Source organism: Balaenoptera acutorostrata, chromosome 1 (genome assembly GCF_949987535.1).
Source record: "Balaenoptera acutorostrata chromosome 1, mBalAcu1.1, whole genome shotgun sequence".
Classification (NCBI taxonomy): Eukaryota; Metazoa; Chordata; class Mammalia; order Artiodactyla; family Balaenopteridae; genus Balaenoptera; species Balaenoptera acutorostrata.
The window spans coordinates 53978287-53997480 of record NC_080064.1 but is presented as its reverse complement, the minus strand read 5'-3'; the positions used below and the strand labels follow the sequence as shown (position 1 = coordinate 53997480).

General features: G+C 34.5%; 1 protein-coding gene across 5 annotated transcripts in view; it reads left to right on the top strand.

Moving 5' to 3' along the window:
• The window catches only part of DOCK7 (dedicator of cytokinesis 7), a 193776-nt gene that overhangs the window by 134439 nt on the left and 40143 nt on the right, over positions 1-19194 (top strand). For all 5 annotated transcript variants that reach the window (XR_009008674.1, XM_057548786.1, XM_057548800.1 and 2 more), the window contains 4 exons: positions 347-516; positions 1529-1683; positions 17963-18145; positions 18255-18390. Coding sequence is in view for 4 of the 5 variants with exons in the window: in XM_057548786.1 (XP_057404769.1) it covers positions 347-516; positions 1529-1683; positions 17963-18145; positions 18255-18390 (644 nt within the window). In the remaining variant the exon portion in view is untranslated. The remainder of the gene's footprint in view (positions 1-346; positions 517-1528; positions 1684-17962; positions 18146-18254; positions 18391-19194) is intronic.

Sequence of the window (19194 nt, the reverse complement as noted above, 5' to 3'; positions counted from 1 at the left end):
TTTTGCTTTAAAATATAACCGTAACTGGTTTTAAGTTATTTAATATTAAAATGCCCTAAGGAGTTAATGAAAAAATATTCGGATTTACTCTTAAGTGAATTTGTATAGTATTTCCTTTTCCCTCAGTTCTTACTTTGTACAGCGAGATATTCATTAATTTTATTTATTTTTTGGACATTGATTAATTTTAAAATGAGAAGTGTTTTATAGGAATACATGCAAATATGTGGCAAAGTTAAGAAGCTGAATAAAGTGGTTCAGTACCATGACTTACTGTTTGCTCTAAAGATATTAACTAATCTCTGTGACCTTACTGCAGCTGCTTCTTCATCTTCTTTTTAAATAGACTGTTTGGATTGCATAAGAAAGTCATCAATATGGTACACAATTTACTATCCAGTCACGACTCAGACCCACGGTACTCTGACCCCCAGATAAAGGCTCGGGTGGCTATGTTGTATCTACCTCTGATTGGCATTATCATGGAAACTGTTCCTCAGCTGTATGATTTTACAGGTACTTAGTATATTTAAGACAAACTAAAGGCAAATCTCAGTGTTTAAAAGTATTAGAAAATATCTCAAAGGTGATCTTATTTTAGGAAAAGAAATATAAGGAAACTTACACTGACATAGGTACACTGTAAATACTTAACATATTTCTGAAAAACTTTTGACTATGTGAGAAAATTCGCTGCAAGGTTTCTGTAAGCATTTCTTATGACAGATTTTTAAATAATGATTTTATAGGATTTCTATACCTACCTATTAGGAAATAGGGGGTTTTTTTTGTGAGTGTATACTTATAGTTCATCTGAAAAAAACGATATGAGAAAACTTGCCAGATGTCCACCACCCTCAGTCTCAATGTTATTCATATACATAAAATTGAAATTAATATTCACCTGAATGACAACAATGATGTTTATTGCTAATACTGGGTTAATAAGTTGAAGTTTTGTTAGTTTTTAAAAACTGGAACCCACAAAGTTTTATTCCTCTTGCTTTCCATTTTTAGAATTTACTTAAATTCCTTCATTTGCCTTAGAGAAAACACTGTAGGTTGCATTTGAACTAGCAATTAACCTGTTAAAGTACTTCCAGTTCAATTAAAAAAATTTTACTGGTATCTAATATGTATTATCAGTAGGTGCTGGTGATACGAATATAGCAACTCCTTCCCTTTGAGAGACTAATAGTAGAGTAGTTTTCCCAGTATTTTGATCACGAAAGCGGGTTTCCTTATCTGAAGGCAGAAATTTATATTATTATTACTATATATTATATCTTCTTTTACTAGCAAGTTAAAGTTCTCTGCAAAACTATAAATATTACTATAGGAATGAGTTAATGTTTAAAATATTTAAATTATTTTTTTAAAAGAAGTCAATATAATGATAAGCAGTATATGTTAATAGGTTTTTCTTTAAAGAGTAAAGGAGAATAAGAAAGAGGATTCCTTGCTCAATAGCTGTTAATTAAGCTAAACAGAAGTTTTCTTTATTTATTTTTGGGTGATTTTTTTCCAGAAACTCACAATCAACGAGGAAGACCAATCTGTATAGCCACCGATGATTATGAGAGTGAGAGCGGAAGCATGATAAGCCAGACAGTTGCCATGGCAATTGCAGGAACATCAGTTCCTCAACTAACAAGGCCCGGAAGTTTCCTCCTTACATCAACGGTAAAAACAGCCCTCCTACAGAAGTTTTATCTGGAAAGACAGATATTTCCAAGGATATACCCTTTAATAACTGAGATTATTGTACTAGCTGATACAGAAGTACTCTGAGTTTTATTTATTTTGTGGAAACATTAAGGTTTTGAGAATATTGCCTATCTTGTACTAAGTTGTTTTTAAAATTATTAATTACCTCAAGCTTTATGGTATAAAGGTCTATATTCTGTCATTTAGAATTTTGAAAGTTGCCTTACTTATAGCCTATTTTCTTCATTTTTAAAATCCATTTTGTTCTTTGTCAGCCCTAAGAAATAGTCTCATTTATTTAGCAGTTGAGAGTATTTATTTTTAATCTGTGAAGATTTATAATTTTTCATATTTAAATAAATTGATATTCATTTAACCCTGTAATTTTCCCCTCTTAAAGAGGGAAGAACAGGGAGGCAGAGAGTAAACAAACTGTTAATAGAACAAGATCAACTTCTAAAAGTTTTAGATGACTTCTTTCAGAAAACTGCAATTGTATTTATGGAAGCTAGCTTACTAGACAACTTTTTAAAAAGTTTTATTGAGATAATTTACATATCAAAAGATTCACCCATTTTAAACGTACAATTTCATGGTTTTTAGTATCTTTACAGAGTTATGCAGCCATCACCACAACCTAATTTTAGAACATTTCCATCACCCCAAAAAGAACCCTGAAGCCTATTAGCAGTCACCCTCTATTTCCACACAGCCCCAACCCTAGGCAGCAACTAACCTACTTTCTGTCTGTATAGATTTACAGGTTCCTACCTCTGGACATTTCATATAAATGGAATTATACACTGTCATCTTTTATGTCTGGCTTCTTTCACTAAGCATAATGTTTTTGAGGTTCATTCATGTTGTGACATGTATCAGTACTTTTTTTTTTTTTTTTCTTTTTTTTTTTTTTTTTAAGGGCAGGTGACATGATCTACTTTTCTAAAGTTCCCTCTGACTGTTATGGAGAGTGTGGCCCCTGTGGACAAGAGGAAAGGCAGGGAAGGAGGCACGGGGTGACCACCATGTGGTGCAGGAGATGAGGGTGATGGAGTGACGCCTATGGGGACAGGGCTGTCCCACATCCTCTAGGAGAGGCTAGCTGGGGACATGTGGGAGGCAGGGCATATATAACTGGACTGAGCTAGTTTCCTTCCAGCAGGTTTGGGCTGACTAGTCCCCTTTCAGCCTTCTCCACAGGCTTGGCCTCTTCTCCAAATAGACATGGCTCAAACATTTAAAGAAAATCTGTTTAAAGGGTTCCCCAGGCCCCTATAGCTGTTTCCCCAGCTCTGTGCACCTCTCTACTCCGCTGCTGGAGTTCCCTTCCCATTTCTCCATCGCTGGGAAGCCTTCCTTGCCCTGCACCCAGGTCTCGTGCAGCGCCAAGCTTCCCAGGAGCTCCAGGACTGTATTTCACAAGGGAAAATGCCGGAGGCTCAGATGTGGGGCGAGCCTCAAAGACCAGAGCCTGTCCCTCAGCTTTCGGCCTCCTGCCACCCTGTTCCCACCCCTGCCCTAGTACCCCTTAACACTGCCTGCCCTCGGCCCACCGCAGGCCCCTCACTCCCTCCCCGCTCCCTATTTGTGACTTCCCTCCCCAAGTTTACCACCCCCGCCTCGCGGCCAAGCTGAAACCGGAAGCCAGTACTTTTTTTTTTAATGCCAAATAGTATTCCTAAATATTGACAGACCAGATTTTTATCCATTTATGAGTTGATGAACAGTTGAATCATTTCCACTTTTTGGCTGTTAAGAATAATGCTGCTATGAACATTTGTGTACATGTCTTGGTGTCCACATATGTTTTCATTCCTTTTGGGTAGATACCTAGGAATGGATTTGCTGGGTCATATTGTATCTCTATCTTTAACATTTTGAGAAACTTCTAAACTTTTTCAAAGTGGCTGCTCCATTTTAAATTCTCACCAGCAATGAATACAGGTTCCTATTTCTCTAAATCCCCATCAACACTGTTATCTCTTTTTTATTATATATACTTCATACCTTAGTGTGTATGAAGTGGTATCTCATTGTCGTTTTGATTTGCATTTCCCTAAAGTCTACTGATACTGAGAGTATCTTTTCATTTGCTTATTGGCCCATCTTTTTGTATATCTTATTTAGAGAAAAAGCCCATTCAAATCCTTTAATGTTTTAAAATTGTGTTATTCATCTTCTTGTTATTGAGTTGAAAGAGTGTTTTATATACTCTGGATATAAATTCCTTATCAGATATGTGATTTGCAGATATTTTCTCCTGTGGATTATCTTTTCCCTTTTTTTTCCCTTAAATATTTATTTATTTATTTTTTTGTCGGGTCTTAGTTGCAGCATATGGGATCTTTCATTGCGGCACATGGGCTTCCAGAGCGTGTGGGCTCCGTAGTTGTGGTGCATGGGTTCCAGAGCACGTGGGGTCTGTAGTTGTGGCGCATGGGCTTAGTTGCCCCGCAGCATGTGGGATCTTAGTTCCCCGACCAGGGATCAGACCCGTGTCCCCCTGCATTGGAAGGCAGATTCTTAACCACTGGACCACCAGGGAAGTCCCTCTTTTCACTTTCTTGATGGTGTCATTTGAAGCGCAAAAGTTTTTAATTTTGATGAATTCCTGTTTTTCAGTGTTTTCTTTTACTTGCTTTTGCTATTGTAGATACAAAATAATATATAAAGTACATGTATAGTTAAAATATAATAATAGAAGAAACAACAGTGTACCTACCACTCAGCTTCAGAAATAGAACATTGCAATTTCCATGGAAGTTCCCAGTTTGCCATCAGTTCAATCCCTTTCTCCCCTCAAAATGACCACTATTCGCAGTTTTGCTGACCTTGTTATTCAGTTTTTAAAACCTTGCTTATCTGAAATATACCACAGATGAAAAAGTACATGAAACATAAATGTAAATGTTTACAAAAGATTTTAAAATGAATGTCTTTGTAACCACAATTCAGGTCAAAATATAGAACATTGACCGCCTTCCAGAAATCCTTAGCCTGCTGTTTCCCACCACAGCTATCCACCAAGCCACCCACTATCCTAACTAATGAAGTAATTGCATAATTTTGTTAATAGTTTCACCATCTAAGTTTACATCACTAAATACTATAGTTTAGTGTTTTGTTTTTTTTTAAATTTTATTTATTTATTTATTTATTTATTTATTTATTTATTTATGGCTGTGTTGGGTCTTCGTTTCTGTGCGAGGGCTTTCTCTAGTTGCGGCAAGCGGGGGCCACTCTTCATTGCGGTGCGCGGGCCTCTCATTATCACGGCCTCTCTTATTGCGGAGCACAGGCTCCAGACACGCACGCTCAGCAATTGTGGCTCACGGGCCTAGTCGCTCCGCGGCATATGGGATCTTCCCAGACCAGGGCTCGAACCCGTGTCCCCTGCATTGGCAGGCAGATTCTCAACCACTGCGCCACCAGGGAAGCCTATAGTTTAGTTTTACATTATGTCTTTAATATTCCTCCATGTTGTAAAAAATAGCTGTAATTCACTGATTTTTCATTTTGGCATGATATTCCATTGTCCGACTATAGATCAATTTATTTACCCATTCTGTTGATAGATGGATGCATAAATGGTTTCTGATCTTTGGTTACAAATAACAGTCTTATAGATTCTTCTATATGTTTCCTGTCTGCATGTACACACTTTTATTTAGGGTATTTCTTAGGAGTGGAATTTGCTGGGTCATATATGTGTACCCTCTTCTATACTAGATATGCCATGGTGTTTTCCAAAAGGTTTGTCTTTATATTTGCACCTGCCGTATGAGAGTTTCCGTTCCTTCATATGTTCGTTCATCTGCACTTAGAATATTCAAACATTTAAATTTTTGTCAATTTGGTAATATATCATTATATCTCATTTTAGCATTCATTTTCCTGATGTCTCATGAGGGTGTGCACTTTTTCATATAAGTGGCTATTTGGATTTTTTCTTTTGAAGTATCTAGAGTTTTTTTGCCCATTTTCCATTGGATCGTCTGCCTTTGCTTGTAATTTATAGTAGTTTATATGTCTGGATCAAACCCATTGTCAATTATAAGTGGTTCAAAGATTTCTTTCTTTTTTTGTGGCTTGCTTTTTCATACACTTAATTGTGAATTTGGTGATAAGTGTCTTATTTTAAAGTAAGATTATATTGAATCTATGGATCAGTTTTTGGGAAAATTAATATTTTTACACGCTTGAATCCCCAAATCCTTGAATATGTTAGATCTCCCCACTATTTAGGCTTTCTTTAATGTCTCTACACATACATAAACTTTTATAGCTTTCACCAGAGGCCCAGAACATCTTTTGTAGGTGTATTGTTGGTCATTGATATTTAAAAAATATTTTAGTAATATTATAAAATTATATAATATGATAATGTATAATACACATAAATTTTATATATATAACATTATATTTTTATAGTCTCATAAATGTCATCTTTTTCAAAAATTGTTTTCTAATTGTTGATTGCTATTTGTTTTTTGGCTATGCCACGCGGCTTATGGGATCTCAGTTCCCTGACCAGGGATTGAACTTGGGCCACCTGGGCAGTGAAAGTGCCAAATCCTAACTATTAGACTACCAGGGAACTCCCTAATTGTTGATTGCTTTTATGTGGGCATAGAATTGATTTTGAACAATAATGTTTATTTCCAGCAGAATTGCTAAACTAATAACAGAGGTATAGATTTTTTTTTCTACATACACAATCATATCATCTGGCAGTTTCATTTCTTCCTTTCTGTTTTTTTTCCCATAACTTACTTACTGGCTAGAACCTTGAGTACAGTGTTAAATAGAAGTAGTAATAGTTGGCATCATTAAAGGGGAAACTTGCAACATTTCATTCTTAAACATAGGTGCTAAAGGTTTTGGTTTTGGGGTTTGGTTTTTTTTTAAGATACCGTCTGTTATATTATGGAAGTCCCCTTCTGTTCCTAGTTTGCTAAGAGTTTTATTTTTGTAATTATGAATAGTTGTTGAATTTTATCATGCTTTTTTGCACCATTGAGACTGTCATTTTATTTTGCTTTGTAATCTTTTACTGTGACCCCTTTCAGTCAATTTTCTAGTGTTAAACCTACCTTGAATTCCTGAATTAAACCCAACTTTTTCATGATTGTATATTAATAGATTTGGTTTGCTGTATTTTGTTTAAGATTGTGTATCCGTGTTAGTAAGATTTTTTTCTTTCTCATAATGTTCTATTCAGATTTTGGAATCAAGGGTAGTTTAGCCACTTAAAATGAGCTGGGGAATTTCCCTTTTTATTCTCTTCCCTGAGAGTACTTGTTTAAAATTGAAATTATTTCTTCCTGGAATATTTGGAGAACTTGTGAGTGAAGCCATCTATACCTGCAGTTTTCTTTTTTGAAAGTTTTAAAATTACCTGTATAATTTCTTTAATGATTGTAAGACTATTCAAGTTTTCTATTTCTTTTTACACTGGTTTTTATAAATTTTATTCTAGCAGAAATTTATTCAAATTTCTTGGCACACAGAGTTGTTTCAAATATCTTCTATGATCTTTTTAATGTCTATAACATCTATAGTAGAAGTAAACATTTTTATTTCTGTGACTGGCTTTTTATATCTTTTGTCTTAAATCAGTCTCAACAGAAATTTGTATATTTCTTTAGTTTGTGTAAAGAACCAATTTGGGGTCAATGTTGATCCTCACTTTTGAATGTTTATCTTTATTATTTACTGTCTTCTACTTTCTTTTGGTTTTATATTGATGTTCTCTTTTCTTCTTGAGATGGATGCTTACTTAACTCACTAATTTTCATCCTTTCTTCTCTGATAACATATTTTAATCAAAAACATTTTCCTTTAATTATTGTTTTAGTTACATACCACAGTGTGTAGGTAACATTTTAATTAGTCATCAAAATATATCTAAAGTTCATTATGATTTCTTTTTAGACTTTTGGGCTATTAAATTGTTTTTGTTTGAGAATTTCCAGTCATACGAAAATTTCTAGTAATCCTTTTGCTTCTGATTTTGGCCTAATTGAATGATCGGAGAGCTTACTCTACATAATTTGTTATATTTATGGGAGTTGGTTTTATGGTCTAGTACTTGGTCAGTTTTTGCAAATATCTCACATATTCGAAAAGAATGCATATTCTTCATTTGTTAGTTATATGTTCTATATTTATCCATTACATGCATTACATCAAATTTGTTAATCCTATTGTTTAAATCTTCTTTCTCTTTACTGAATTCTGTTCACTTTTTCTAATATCCCACTACAACTGTGGTGGTGTAATTTCTTGTAGTCATTCTGTCAGATTTTGTTTTATTTCCTTTGAGGCCTTATTATGAAATATCTAATTTAAAATTGTTACATTTTTGATGGATTGTACCTTTTGTCAACATGAACTGTAATGCTTATTTTTTATTTGCCTTAAAGTCAATTTTGTATAATACTGGTATAGCTATGCTAGGTTTCTTTTGCTTAGCGTGTATGTGTGTATATGTGTGTGTGTATGGCATGAGTTTTTCCATCCTTTTACTTTCATTGTTTTTCCTCATATTTTAAATGTGTCTTTTATAAACAGCATATGGTTAGAGTTTGTCTTATATTTGTAAAATCTGGTCTATTCATCTTTGTCTTTCACTAGAGTTTTAAAACCCATTTACATTTAGTATAATTAAATTAATGTACTTAACATTTTAATTTTACTTCATGTTTTCCCACCCCCATTATGTATTTCTTTTTGTCTCATTTATTATCTTCTTTTGGATCATTTTATTCTCATTCTATTTTTTCCTCATTCCACTTTTTCCTCTCTACTAGGTTGGAAGTCATACATTCTGTTTCTATTCTTTTTGTGATTGTATTACAATTAAGAATATGCTTTCTTAAATTTCAATCTAATATTAATCATTACCTTTACTTTCACATTGGTTAATAGAAGGATCTTAAAACAGGTTGACTTCATTTACCTTTCTCTCTACTTAAATGCTATCTTTAGTTTTATGTATCATTAAACCCCACAAGACATCATCATTATTATTTTTTTATGGCTATATAGAATCAGTTATCATTTAGATTTGCCCATGTGTTCACCACTTCATTTGCTCTTGATTCTTTCTCAAATTTGTGACTTCTGTGAGATGTTTTTCTACTTTGTGAAATACATCCTTTAGGATTTTCTATTCTGTGGTGATGAACTCTCTGTGTTTCTTTGAAAAATGTCTTTATTTGACCTTCATTAGGATTTCTTTTTTAAGAAATAGCATCTGAGTTTCCTCTGTTTTCTTTCAGCCTGCTGAGGACATTGTTCCCATTGTCTTCTCATTTCCATTGCTACTTTTTGAGAAGCCAGCTGTGGTGAACTGTTACTTCTTTGAAAATAACTTGTCTTTTTTTCTGTTGTTTCTTTGATAGTCTCCTTAAAATTGGCTTTCTGTGGTTTCAGTTGTTGAGTCTAATTTTGTTGAGTCTAATTTTGAATTTCTTTATGTTTATTCTGCTTGGTAGCTCTTTTGGACTTCTTAAATTTATGATTCAGCATCTTTCTTCAGTTCTATGAAATTCTCAGCTGTTATGTGTCCAAATATGTCCTCTTCTCCATTCTGTCTCTCCTCTTTCATATTCCAGTTAAACTTATGTTAGTCCTTTTTATTGTATCGTCTTTGTCTCTACTCTTCTGTGTATTCCATCTTTTTGTTAGCCTGTGCTTCATGCTGGAATGTTTCTTTTGATCTATCTTTCAGTCTACTAATTCTCTCCTTAACTATACCTGATACTACATTACACCAACCCACTGAGTTCTTAATTTGGTTATTGGGTAAATTTTTTTCAGTTTTCTAAATTGTGTTGTTTCTGCTATTTCTTTTCAATAAACATTTCTCTTTATATTTTCAAGTTTCCAGTCAAGATTTTTAATCTTATTTTTTGGGCAAGGGTGCATAGAAAGTGGTTATTTTATAGTCTCTGATAATTTCAATACCTCAAGTCTTAATGTACCTTTTTCTGTTATCTGTTTTGTCAGTTCTCACTCATGATGTGTTGCTTCTTTGTGTGCCTAGTTCGTGACTGTGTACTGGACTTTGTATTTGCAGTATTACTTGTATGTATAATAAGAGTCCTGGGGTTGTGGTTTCTTCCTTCACAGAAGATTCATTGATGGGTAATACCAAACCAGAATTATCTTTTTATTTTTAATGTTTTGAGAGAATGGAGAAAACAGCCCCTCAGTTTTTTGTAGGGCTTAATTCTCTCATAGAAACTTGATTGAGAAAGACTGTTCTGGATACAAGTCTCAGGTTGGTGGTTTTTTTTTTTTTACATTTTAGCGTAGTGATTTTTTTTTAAAATATCTTTATTGGAGTATAATTGCTTTACAATGGTGTGTTAGTTTGTGCTTTATAACAAAGTGAATCAGCTATACATATACATATATCCCCATATCTCCTCCCTCTTGCGTCTCCCTCCCACCCTCCCTATCCCACCCCTCTAGGTGGTCACAAAGTGCTGAGCTGATCTCCCTGTGCTATGTGGCAGCTTCCCACTAGCTATCGGTTTTACATTTGGTAGTGTATATATGTTGGTTTTTTTTTTTTTTTTTTTGTAATGTCTGAAACATTTATATTAACATATTTCCATACATATTTCCATACAAATACAAATATAAGATTTTTAGAAATTTCATGTAATGTCTGAAACATTTATATTAACATATTTCCATACATATTTCCATACAAATACAAATATAAGATTTTTAGAAATTTCATGTAATGTCTGAAACATTTATATTAATATATTTCCATACAAATAACCCAATGAAAGTTTAGTATTAGTTGTTTTATTTGTTTTTTTATACTGCAGGTTCTTATTAGGCATCAGTTTTATACACATCAGTGTATACATGTCAATCCCAATCGCCCAAATCAGCACACCACCATCCCCACCTCATCGCAGTTTTCCCCCCTTGGTGTCCATATGTCCATTCTCTACATCTGTGTCTCAACTTCTGCCCTGCAAACTGGCTCATCTGTACCATTTTTCTAGGTTCCACATACATGCATTAATATACGATATTTGTTTTTCTCTTTCTGACTTACTTCACTCTGTATGACAGTCTCTAGATCCATCCACGTCTCAACAAATGACTCAATTTCGTTCCTTTTTATGGCTGAGTAATATTCCATTGTATATATGTACCACAACTTCTTTATCCATTCGTCTGTTGATGGGCATTTAGGTTGCTTCCATGACCTGGCTATTGTAAATAGTGCTGCAATGAACATTCGGGTGCACGTGTCTTTTTGAATTACGGTTTTCTCTGGGTATATGCCCAGTAGTGGGATTGCTGGGTCATATGGTAATTCTATTTTTAGTTTTTTAAGGAACCTCCATATTGTTCTCCATAGTGGCTGTATCAATTTACATTCCCACCAACAGTGCAAGAGGGTTCCCTTTTCTCCACACCCTCTCCAGCATTTGTTGTTTGTAGATTTTCTGATGATGCCCATTCTAACAGGAGTGAGGTGATACCTCATTGTAGTTTTGATTTGCATTTCTCTAATAATTAGTGATGTTGAGCATCTTTTCATGTGCTTCGTGGCTGTCTGTATGTCTTCTTTCGAGAAATGTCTATTTAGGTCTTCTGCCCATTTTTGGATTGGGGTGTTTGTTTCTTTGATATTGAGCTGAATGAGCTGTTTATATATTTTGGAGATTAATCCTTTGTCCGTTGATTCATTTGCAAATATTTTCTCCCATTCTGAGGGTTGTCTTTTCGTCTTGTTTATGGTTTCCTTTGCTGTGCAAAAGCTTTGAAGTTTCATTAGGTCCCACTTGTTTATTTTTGTTTTTATTTCCATTACTCTAGGAGGTGGATCAAAAAAGATCTTGCTGTGATTTATGTCAAAGAGTGTTCTTCCTATGTTTTCCTCTAAGAGTTTTATAGTGGCTAGTCTTATATTTAGGTCTCTAATCCATTTTGAGTTTATTTTTGTGTATGGTGTTAGGGAGTATTCTAATTTCATTCTTTTACATGTGGCTGTCCAGTTTTCCCAGCACCACTTATTGAAGAGACTGTCTTTTCTCCATTGTATATCTTTGCCTCCTTTGTCATAGATTAGTTGACCATAGGTGCGTGGGTTAATCTCTGGGCTTTCGATCTTGTTCCATTGATCTATGTTTCTGTTTTTGTGCCAGTACCATATTGTCTTGATTACTGTAGCTTTGTAGTATAGTCTGAAGTCAGGGAGTCTGATTCCTCCAGCTCCATTTTTTTGCCTCAAGACTGCTTTGGCTATTCGGGGTCTTTTGTGTCTCCATACAAATTTTAAGATGATTTGTTCTAGCTCCGTAAAAAATGCCATTGGTAATTTGATAGGGATTGCATTGAATCTGTAGATTGCTTTGGGTAGTATACTCATTTTCACAATGTTGATTCTTCCAATCCAAGAACATGGTATATCTCTCCATCTGTTGGTATCATCTTTAATTTCTTTCATCAGTGTCTTATAGTTTTCTGCATACAGGTCTTTTGTCTCCCTAGGTAGGTTTATTCCTAGGTATTTTATTCTTTTTGTTGCAATGGTAAATGGGAGTGTTTCCATAATTTCTCTTTCAGATTTTTCATCATTAGTGTAGAGGAATGCAACAGATTTCTGTGCATTAATTTTGTAACCTGCAACTTTACCATATTCATTAATTAGCTCTAGCAGTTTTCTGGTGGCAGTTTTAGGATTCTCTATGTATAGTATCATGTCATCCGCAAACAGTGACAGTTTTACTTCTTCTTTTCCAATTTGTATTCCTTTTATTTCTTTTTCTTCTCTGATTGCCGTGGCTAGGACTTCCAGAACTATGTTGAATAATAGTGGTGAGAGTGGACATCCTTGTCTCGTTCCTGATCTTAGAGGAAATGCTTTCAGTTTTTCACCATTGAGAATGATGTTTGCTGTGGGTTTGTCATATATGGCCTTTATTATGTTGAGGTAGGTTCCCTCTATGCCCACTTTCTGGAGAGTTTTTATCAGAAATGGGTGTTGAATTTTGTCAAAAGCTTTTTCTGCATCTATTGAGATGATCATATGGTTTTTCTTCTTCAATTTGTTAATATGGTGTATCACATTGATTGATTTGCGTATATTGAAGAATCCTTGCATCCCTGGGATAAATCCCACTTGATCGTGGTGTATGATCCTTTTAATGTGTTGTTGGATTCTGTTTGCTAGTATTTTGTTGAGGATTTTTGCATCTATATTCATCAGTGATACTGGTCTGTAATTTTCTTTTTTTGTAGTGTCTTTGTCTGGTTTTGGTATCAGGGTGATGGTGGCCTCATAGAATGAGTTTGGGAGAGTTCCTTCCTCTGCAATTTTTTGGAAGAGTTTGAGAAGGATGGGTGTTAGCTCTTCTCTAAATGTTTGATAGAATTCACCTGTGAAGCCATCTGGTCCTGGACTTTTGTTTGTTGGAAGATTTTTAATCACAGTTTCAATTTCATTACTTGTGATTGGTCTGTTGATATTTTCTGTTTCTTCCTGATTCAGTCTTGGAAGGTTATACCTTTCTAAGAATTTGTCCATTTCTTCCAGGTTGTCCATTTTATTGGCATAAAGTTGCTTGTAGTAGTCTCTTAGGATGTTTTGTATTTCTGCGGTGTCTGTTGTAACTTCTCCTTTTTCATTTCTGATTTTATTGATTTGAGTCCTCTCCCTCTTTTTCTTGATGAGTCTGGCTAATGGCTTATCAATTTTGTTTATCTTCTCAAAGAACCAACTTTTAGTTTTATTGATCTTTGCTATTGTTTTCTTTGTTTCTATTTCATTTATTTCTGCTCTGATCTTTATGATTTCTTTCCTTCTGCTAACTTTGGATTTTGTTTGTTCTTCTTTCTCTAGTTTCTTTAGATGTAATGTTAGATTGTTTACTTGAGATTTTTCTTGTTTCTTTAGGTAGGCTTGTATAGCTATAAACTTCCCTCTTAGAACCGCTTTTGCTGCATCCCATAGGTTTTGGGTCGTCGTGTTTTCATTGTCATTTGTCTCTAGGTATTTTTTTATTTCCTGTTTGATTTCTTCAGTGATCTCTTGGTTATTTAGTAACGTATTGTTTAGCCTCCATGTGTTTGTCTTTTTTACGTTTTTTTCCCTGTAATTCATTTCTAATCTCATAGCGTTGTGGTCAGAAAAGATGCTTGATATGATTTCAATTTTCTTAAATTTACTGAGGCTTGATTTGTGACCCAAGATGTGATCTATCCTGGAGAATGTTCCGTGCGCACTTGAGAAGAACGTGTAATCTGCCGTTTTTGGATGGAATGTCCTATATATATCAATTAAATCTATCTGGTCTATTGTGTCATTTAAAGCTTCTGTTTCCTTATTTATTTTCATTTTGGATGATCTGTCCATTGGTGTAAGTGAGGTGTTAAAGTCCCCCACTATTATTGTGTTACTGTCGATTTCCTCTCTAATAGCTGTTAGCAGTTGCCTTATGTATTGAGGTGCTCCTATGTTGGGTGCATATATATTTATAATTGTTATATCTTCTTCTTGGATTGATCCCTGGATCATTATGTAGTGTCCTTCCTTGTCTCTTGTAACATTCTTTATTTTAAAGTCTATTTTATCTGATATGAGTATAGCTACTCCAGCTTTCTTTTGATTTCCATTTGCATGGAATATCTTTTTCCATCCCCTCACTTTCAGTCTGTATGTGTCCCTAGGTCTGAAGTGGGTCTCTTGTAGACAGCATATATATGGGTCTTGTTTTTGTATCCATTCAACCAGTCTATGTCTTTTGGTTGGGGCATTTAATCCATTCACGTTTAAGGTAATTATCGATATGTATGTTCCTATGACCATTTTCTTAATTTTCTTGGGTTTGTTTTTGTAGGTCCTTTTCTTCTCTTGTGTTTCCCACTTAGAGAAGTTCCTTTAGCATTTGTTGTAGAGCTGGTTTGGTGGTGCTGAATTCTCTTAGCTTTTGCTTGTCTGTAAAGCTTTTGATTTCTCCATCAAATCTAAATGAGATCCTTGCTGGGTAGAGTAATCTTGGTTGTAGGTTCTTCCCTTTCATCACTTTAAGTATTTCATGCCACTCCCTTCTGGCTTGCAGAGTTTCTGCTGAGAAATCAGCTGTTAACCTTATGGGAGTTCCCTTGTATGTTATTTGTCGTTTTTCCCTTGCTGCTTTCAGTAATTTTTCTTTGTCTTTAATTTTTGCCACTTTGATTACTATGTGTCTCGGCGTGTTTCTCCTTGGGTTTATTCTGTATGGGACTCTGCGCTTCCTGGACTTGGGTGGCTATTTCCTTTCCCATGTTAGGGAAGTTTTCGACTATAATCTCTTCAAATATTTTCTCTGGTCCTTTCTCTCTCTCTTCTCCTTCTGGGACCCCTATAATGCGAATGTTGTTGCGTTTAATGTTGTCCCAGAGGTCTCTTATGCTGTCTTCATTTCTTTTCATTCTTTTTTCTTTATTCTGTTCCGCAGCAGTGAATTCCACCATTCTGTCTTCCAGGTCACTTATCCGTTCTTCTGCCTCAGTTATTCTGCTATTGATTCCTTCTAGTGTAGTTTTCATTTCAGTTATTGTATTGGTCATCTCTGTTTGTTTGTTCTTTAATTCTTCTAGGTCTTTGTTAATCATTTCTTGCATCTTCTCAATCTTTGCCTCCATTCTTATTCCGAGGTCCTGGATCATCTTCACTATCATTATTCTGAATTCTTTTTCTGGAAGGTTGCCTATCTCCACTTCATTTAGTTGTTTTTCTGGGGTTTTTTCTTGTTCCTTCATCTGGTACATAGCCCTCTGCCTTTTCATCTTCTCTTTCTTTCTGTAACTGTGGTTTTTGGTCCACAGGCTGCAGGATTGTAGTTTTTCTTTATATGTTGGTTTTTTATGCAACAAATTTCTACTAATTTATGGTGTGCTTTTTCTGTTTATCTATTTATTTATTAATTGAATGAACAAGCACACATTCTCAATTTCAGTGTAAGCAAATATGATCATCTTTTTGTGGTTTATGGTTTATGCTTTTTATGTATTATTTAAGAAATTCTGTCTTACTCCCAAGATTATAAATATGTTCTTTTATATTTCCTTTTAACATTTAAGTTCTTTCTTTGTCTGGAATTTATTTTTTGTACAATAGTGCAAGGTAGGAGTCTACTTTTTTTTCCCCTAGGGAAGTCAGTTATCTCACAGCATTTATTTAATAATTCATCCTTCCACCACTGATTCATAGTGTCAGCTCTGTTGTATGTCACAATTTCATATATGCATAGGATTTTTTTGTGTGCTTCCTATTATTTCATTAGACTATTTGTCTATCCATATGCCGATATCAAGCTGTCTTAATTATTCTAACTATTTAGTAAATGTTGCTATCTGGTAGAGCAAATGTGTCCCCCATCCTACCTAGTTCTTCCTCAAGAGTGCCTTGGCTATTTTTGGCCCTTTGCTTTTCCCCATTAAATTTAAAATTAGTTTGTCAACTTCCAGGAAAAACCTGGCTGGTATTTTGATTGGAATTGCATTGATCCTATAGAACAATATGGGGGAAACCTGACATCTTTGCATTACTGAGTCTTTTTCATGTTTGTCCAACTTTCTTCAGAGTGTGTCACTGTGTTATTGGCAGTTTATGTGGGGATATAGGAAACGTTAGTGTGTACCTGTTTGTCAAATTCGGTATAATTTTAAAATTTTGTTTTAAAAAATCAGTCATTGAGAATTTAGTCAATATATTTATGCATACCTGAAAGTTCTGCTGTAGAAAGTGCTTACTTTTAAAATAAAGAAGCATTTTCCTTATGAGAGAGACTGTGGATTTGGGGGTGAGAGTCAAAGCTATTTGTGTCCAGGTCAGGTGCAGTATAGCATAGTGGTTAAGTGAGTTTATGTACGTGAATTTATTTACATGTGCATGTATCCATTGAAGGCAGTAAACATAGTGGATACGAGCTTGGTTTCTGGAGCCACACGTTCTGCATTTGAATCCCAGTTCCACCATTTATTGCAAAATACTTTCACAAAATATTGATACTTAACTACTTGTCTCAGTTTTCTTGTCTGTAGAATGGCGTTAGTAATAATATTTCTCTCTTTAGATGGTTTCAGGGAAAACCATCATGCATGATAGAGGGGAGATTAGGGTAGTAGCTGAGGTCATGGCTTTCCTTTGTAATTCCTCCCAACATCCTATCCACTGCTTTCTTATTATAATTTAGTATATTTATTAACCAAATATTAGAATGTAGTATAATGGTGAAGAGTATAAGCTTAGGCGTCTAGTTAACCTGGACTAAAATTGTGGCTTTACTTTTTCTTAGAATGTGATTTGGGGTAAATTACTTAATCTCTAACCTTTAGTTTCCTTACCTGTAAACTAGAAATAACAATAGTTAATACCATCTCATAAAACTGTTGAGAGAGTTAAATAAGAAAAAGCAATTAGCATAGTGTCTAGCACATTTCAAATTTTGTTATGTTTTGCCATCATCATTATTTGCCATCATCATTATTATTATTGTCATCCTGCATTCTTGTCTGTAAAATTGAGATGATACAACCTGCCTAGTAATGTTGTTGGAGGGCTAAATGAAATAATATATGCAAAGAGCTCAGTATGATGACTGGAAGAGAGTAAATATTCAATAAATGGTACTGTAAACAAATTCTTAGTTTTAGTTTTTATTTGTATTTCACATACTGTATACTAATACAAATCGAAGGTTGGGAATATTATCTTAAATTTATATGCTCTAAGTAAAAATACTTTTCACTTATATGTGGTCTAAGACTTTTTCCTTTTGTCAGTGGCCCTTGATAGGAAATAGTGATTCTCTAAACCTGATGAACATTTTGTTATCACATAATACTCTTAAAATAGTCTTATATAGAGTCATTTTTTTTTCCTTTATTCATATCGTGTCTGATAGTCTTTGGTAGATATCTTAGTTTTTAATAATAGGACCTTTTAGTTTTTCCCTTTATGTTTTCTGTCAACGTTTATAGTCTGCTGGAAGCCCTGTCATAGATTAAAACAATCTTCTATTGCTAGGAAAGGTTCATTAAATGTCAGGACCTTAAGTGTAAGGTTCTGTATGAGTTACACAAGTATTGTCTAAATCAAATGGTTCTTTTGAAATATTTGATTTTAAAGTAGTTATTGTTGTATTGCTTTTAGAAGAAAACAACTAACAACTGAAAAAAAGAAATGGTCTTTGATCATTTTGTGTCTCATTCTACTGCTTTTTATTTTCAGAGTGGCAGGCAACACACTACCTTTTCAGCAGAATCAAGTCGGAGTCTTTTGATCTGTCTGCTTTGGGTTCTCAAGAATGCAGATGAGACAGTTTTACAAAAGTGGTTTACAGATCTCTCAGTCCTGCAGCTAAACCGGCTATTAGATCTGCTTTATCTTTGTGTATCTTGCTTTGAGTACAAAGTAAGTGATCATTGTGCCATTGCAAAGATGAACAAGAGGGGAAACATAATGTGGAAAAGAAGAAGAAAATTTCTTCAATGTGTCTTCTTTTCTAATGTTTAAATTTTAGGGAAAGAAAGTGTTTGAAAGAATGAATAGTTTGACCTTTAAGAAATCAAAGGACATGAGAGCAAAGCTTGAGGAAGCTATTCTTGGAAGCATAGGTGCAAGGCAAGAAATGGTGCGCCGAAGCCGAGGACAGCTTGGTATGTACACAATATCTTCTCCTTCTGGTGAGAATTTTTTTCAGTTTCCTTGAACACTATCACAGTGATCATTTTTGCAAGTCTTCAGTGACAATTCTACACTTTTAAAATAGTGTTTTAAATGTAACTGTGAATTAACTTGAATAGCCATTTCTTTGCACGTTAGAATTCCTATTTAAGTAGGGTGAGCATACTTACAATTTGCTCTGGATAATCTCAGTTTGTTCCTCTTGCCCTTGTGTGATTATTAATAGCATCCCTTATTTTTAAAAATAGATTTAAAAAAAAAAATAGATTTTTTAAGAGCAGTTTTAGGTTCATAGCAAAATTGAGCTGAAGATACAGATATTTCCCGTATATCCTCTGTCCCCACACATGCATGGCCTCCCTCGTTATCAACCTCCCCTACCAGAGTGGTACACTTGTTACAACTGATGAACCTACACTGACGCTCATTATCATACAGAGTCTATAGTTTACATTATGGTTCTCTTGGTCATCCATTCTATGTAGCATCACTTTTTACTCTTAAAAGTTTCCTAGTTTTGTAATGATTTAATATACCCTGTATATAAGGCAAAGATATTGCCCATTAAACTCAACTATCAGCAAGAGAAGACAATTTAGTAGCATTTGAAGCCTGTTTCTAATCCCTGGTCTGCTACCCAGTAGCTGTATAACCTTGGCCAAGTCACTTAATCTCCCCACTTTCCCTTTCCTCTTCCACTTGTGATTGTTTTGAGATTTTAAAAGGTAGTGTAACTAATTGATCTTATCATCTTTGTAGTGACCATGTGTGTGTAA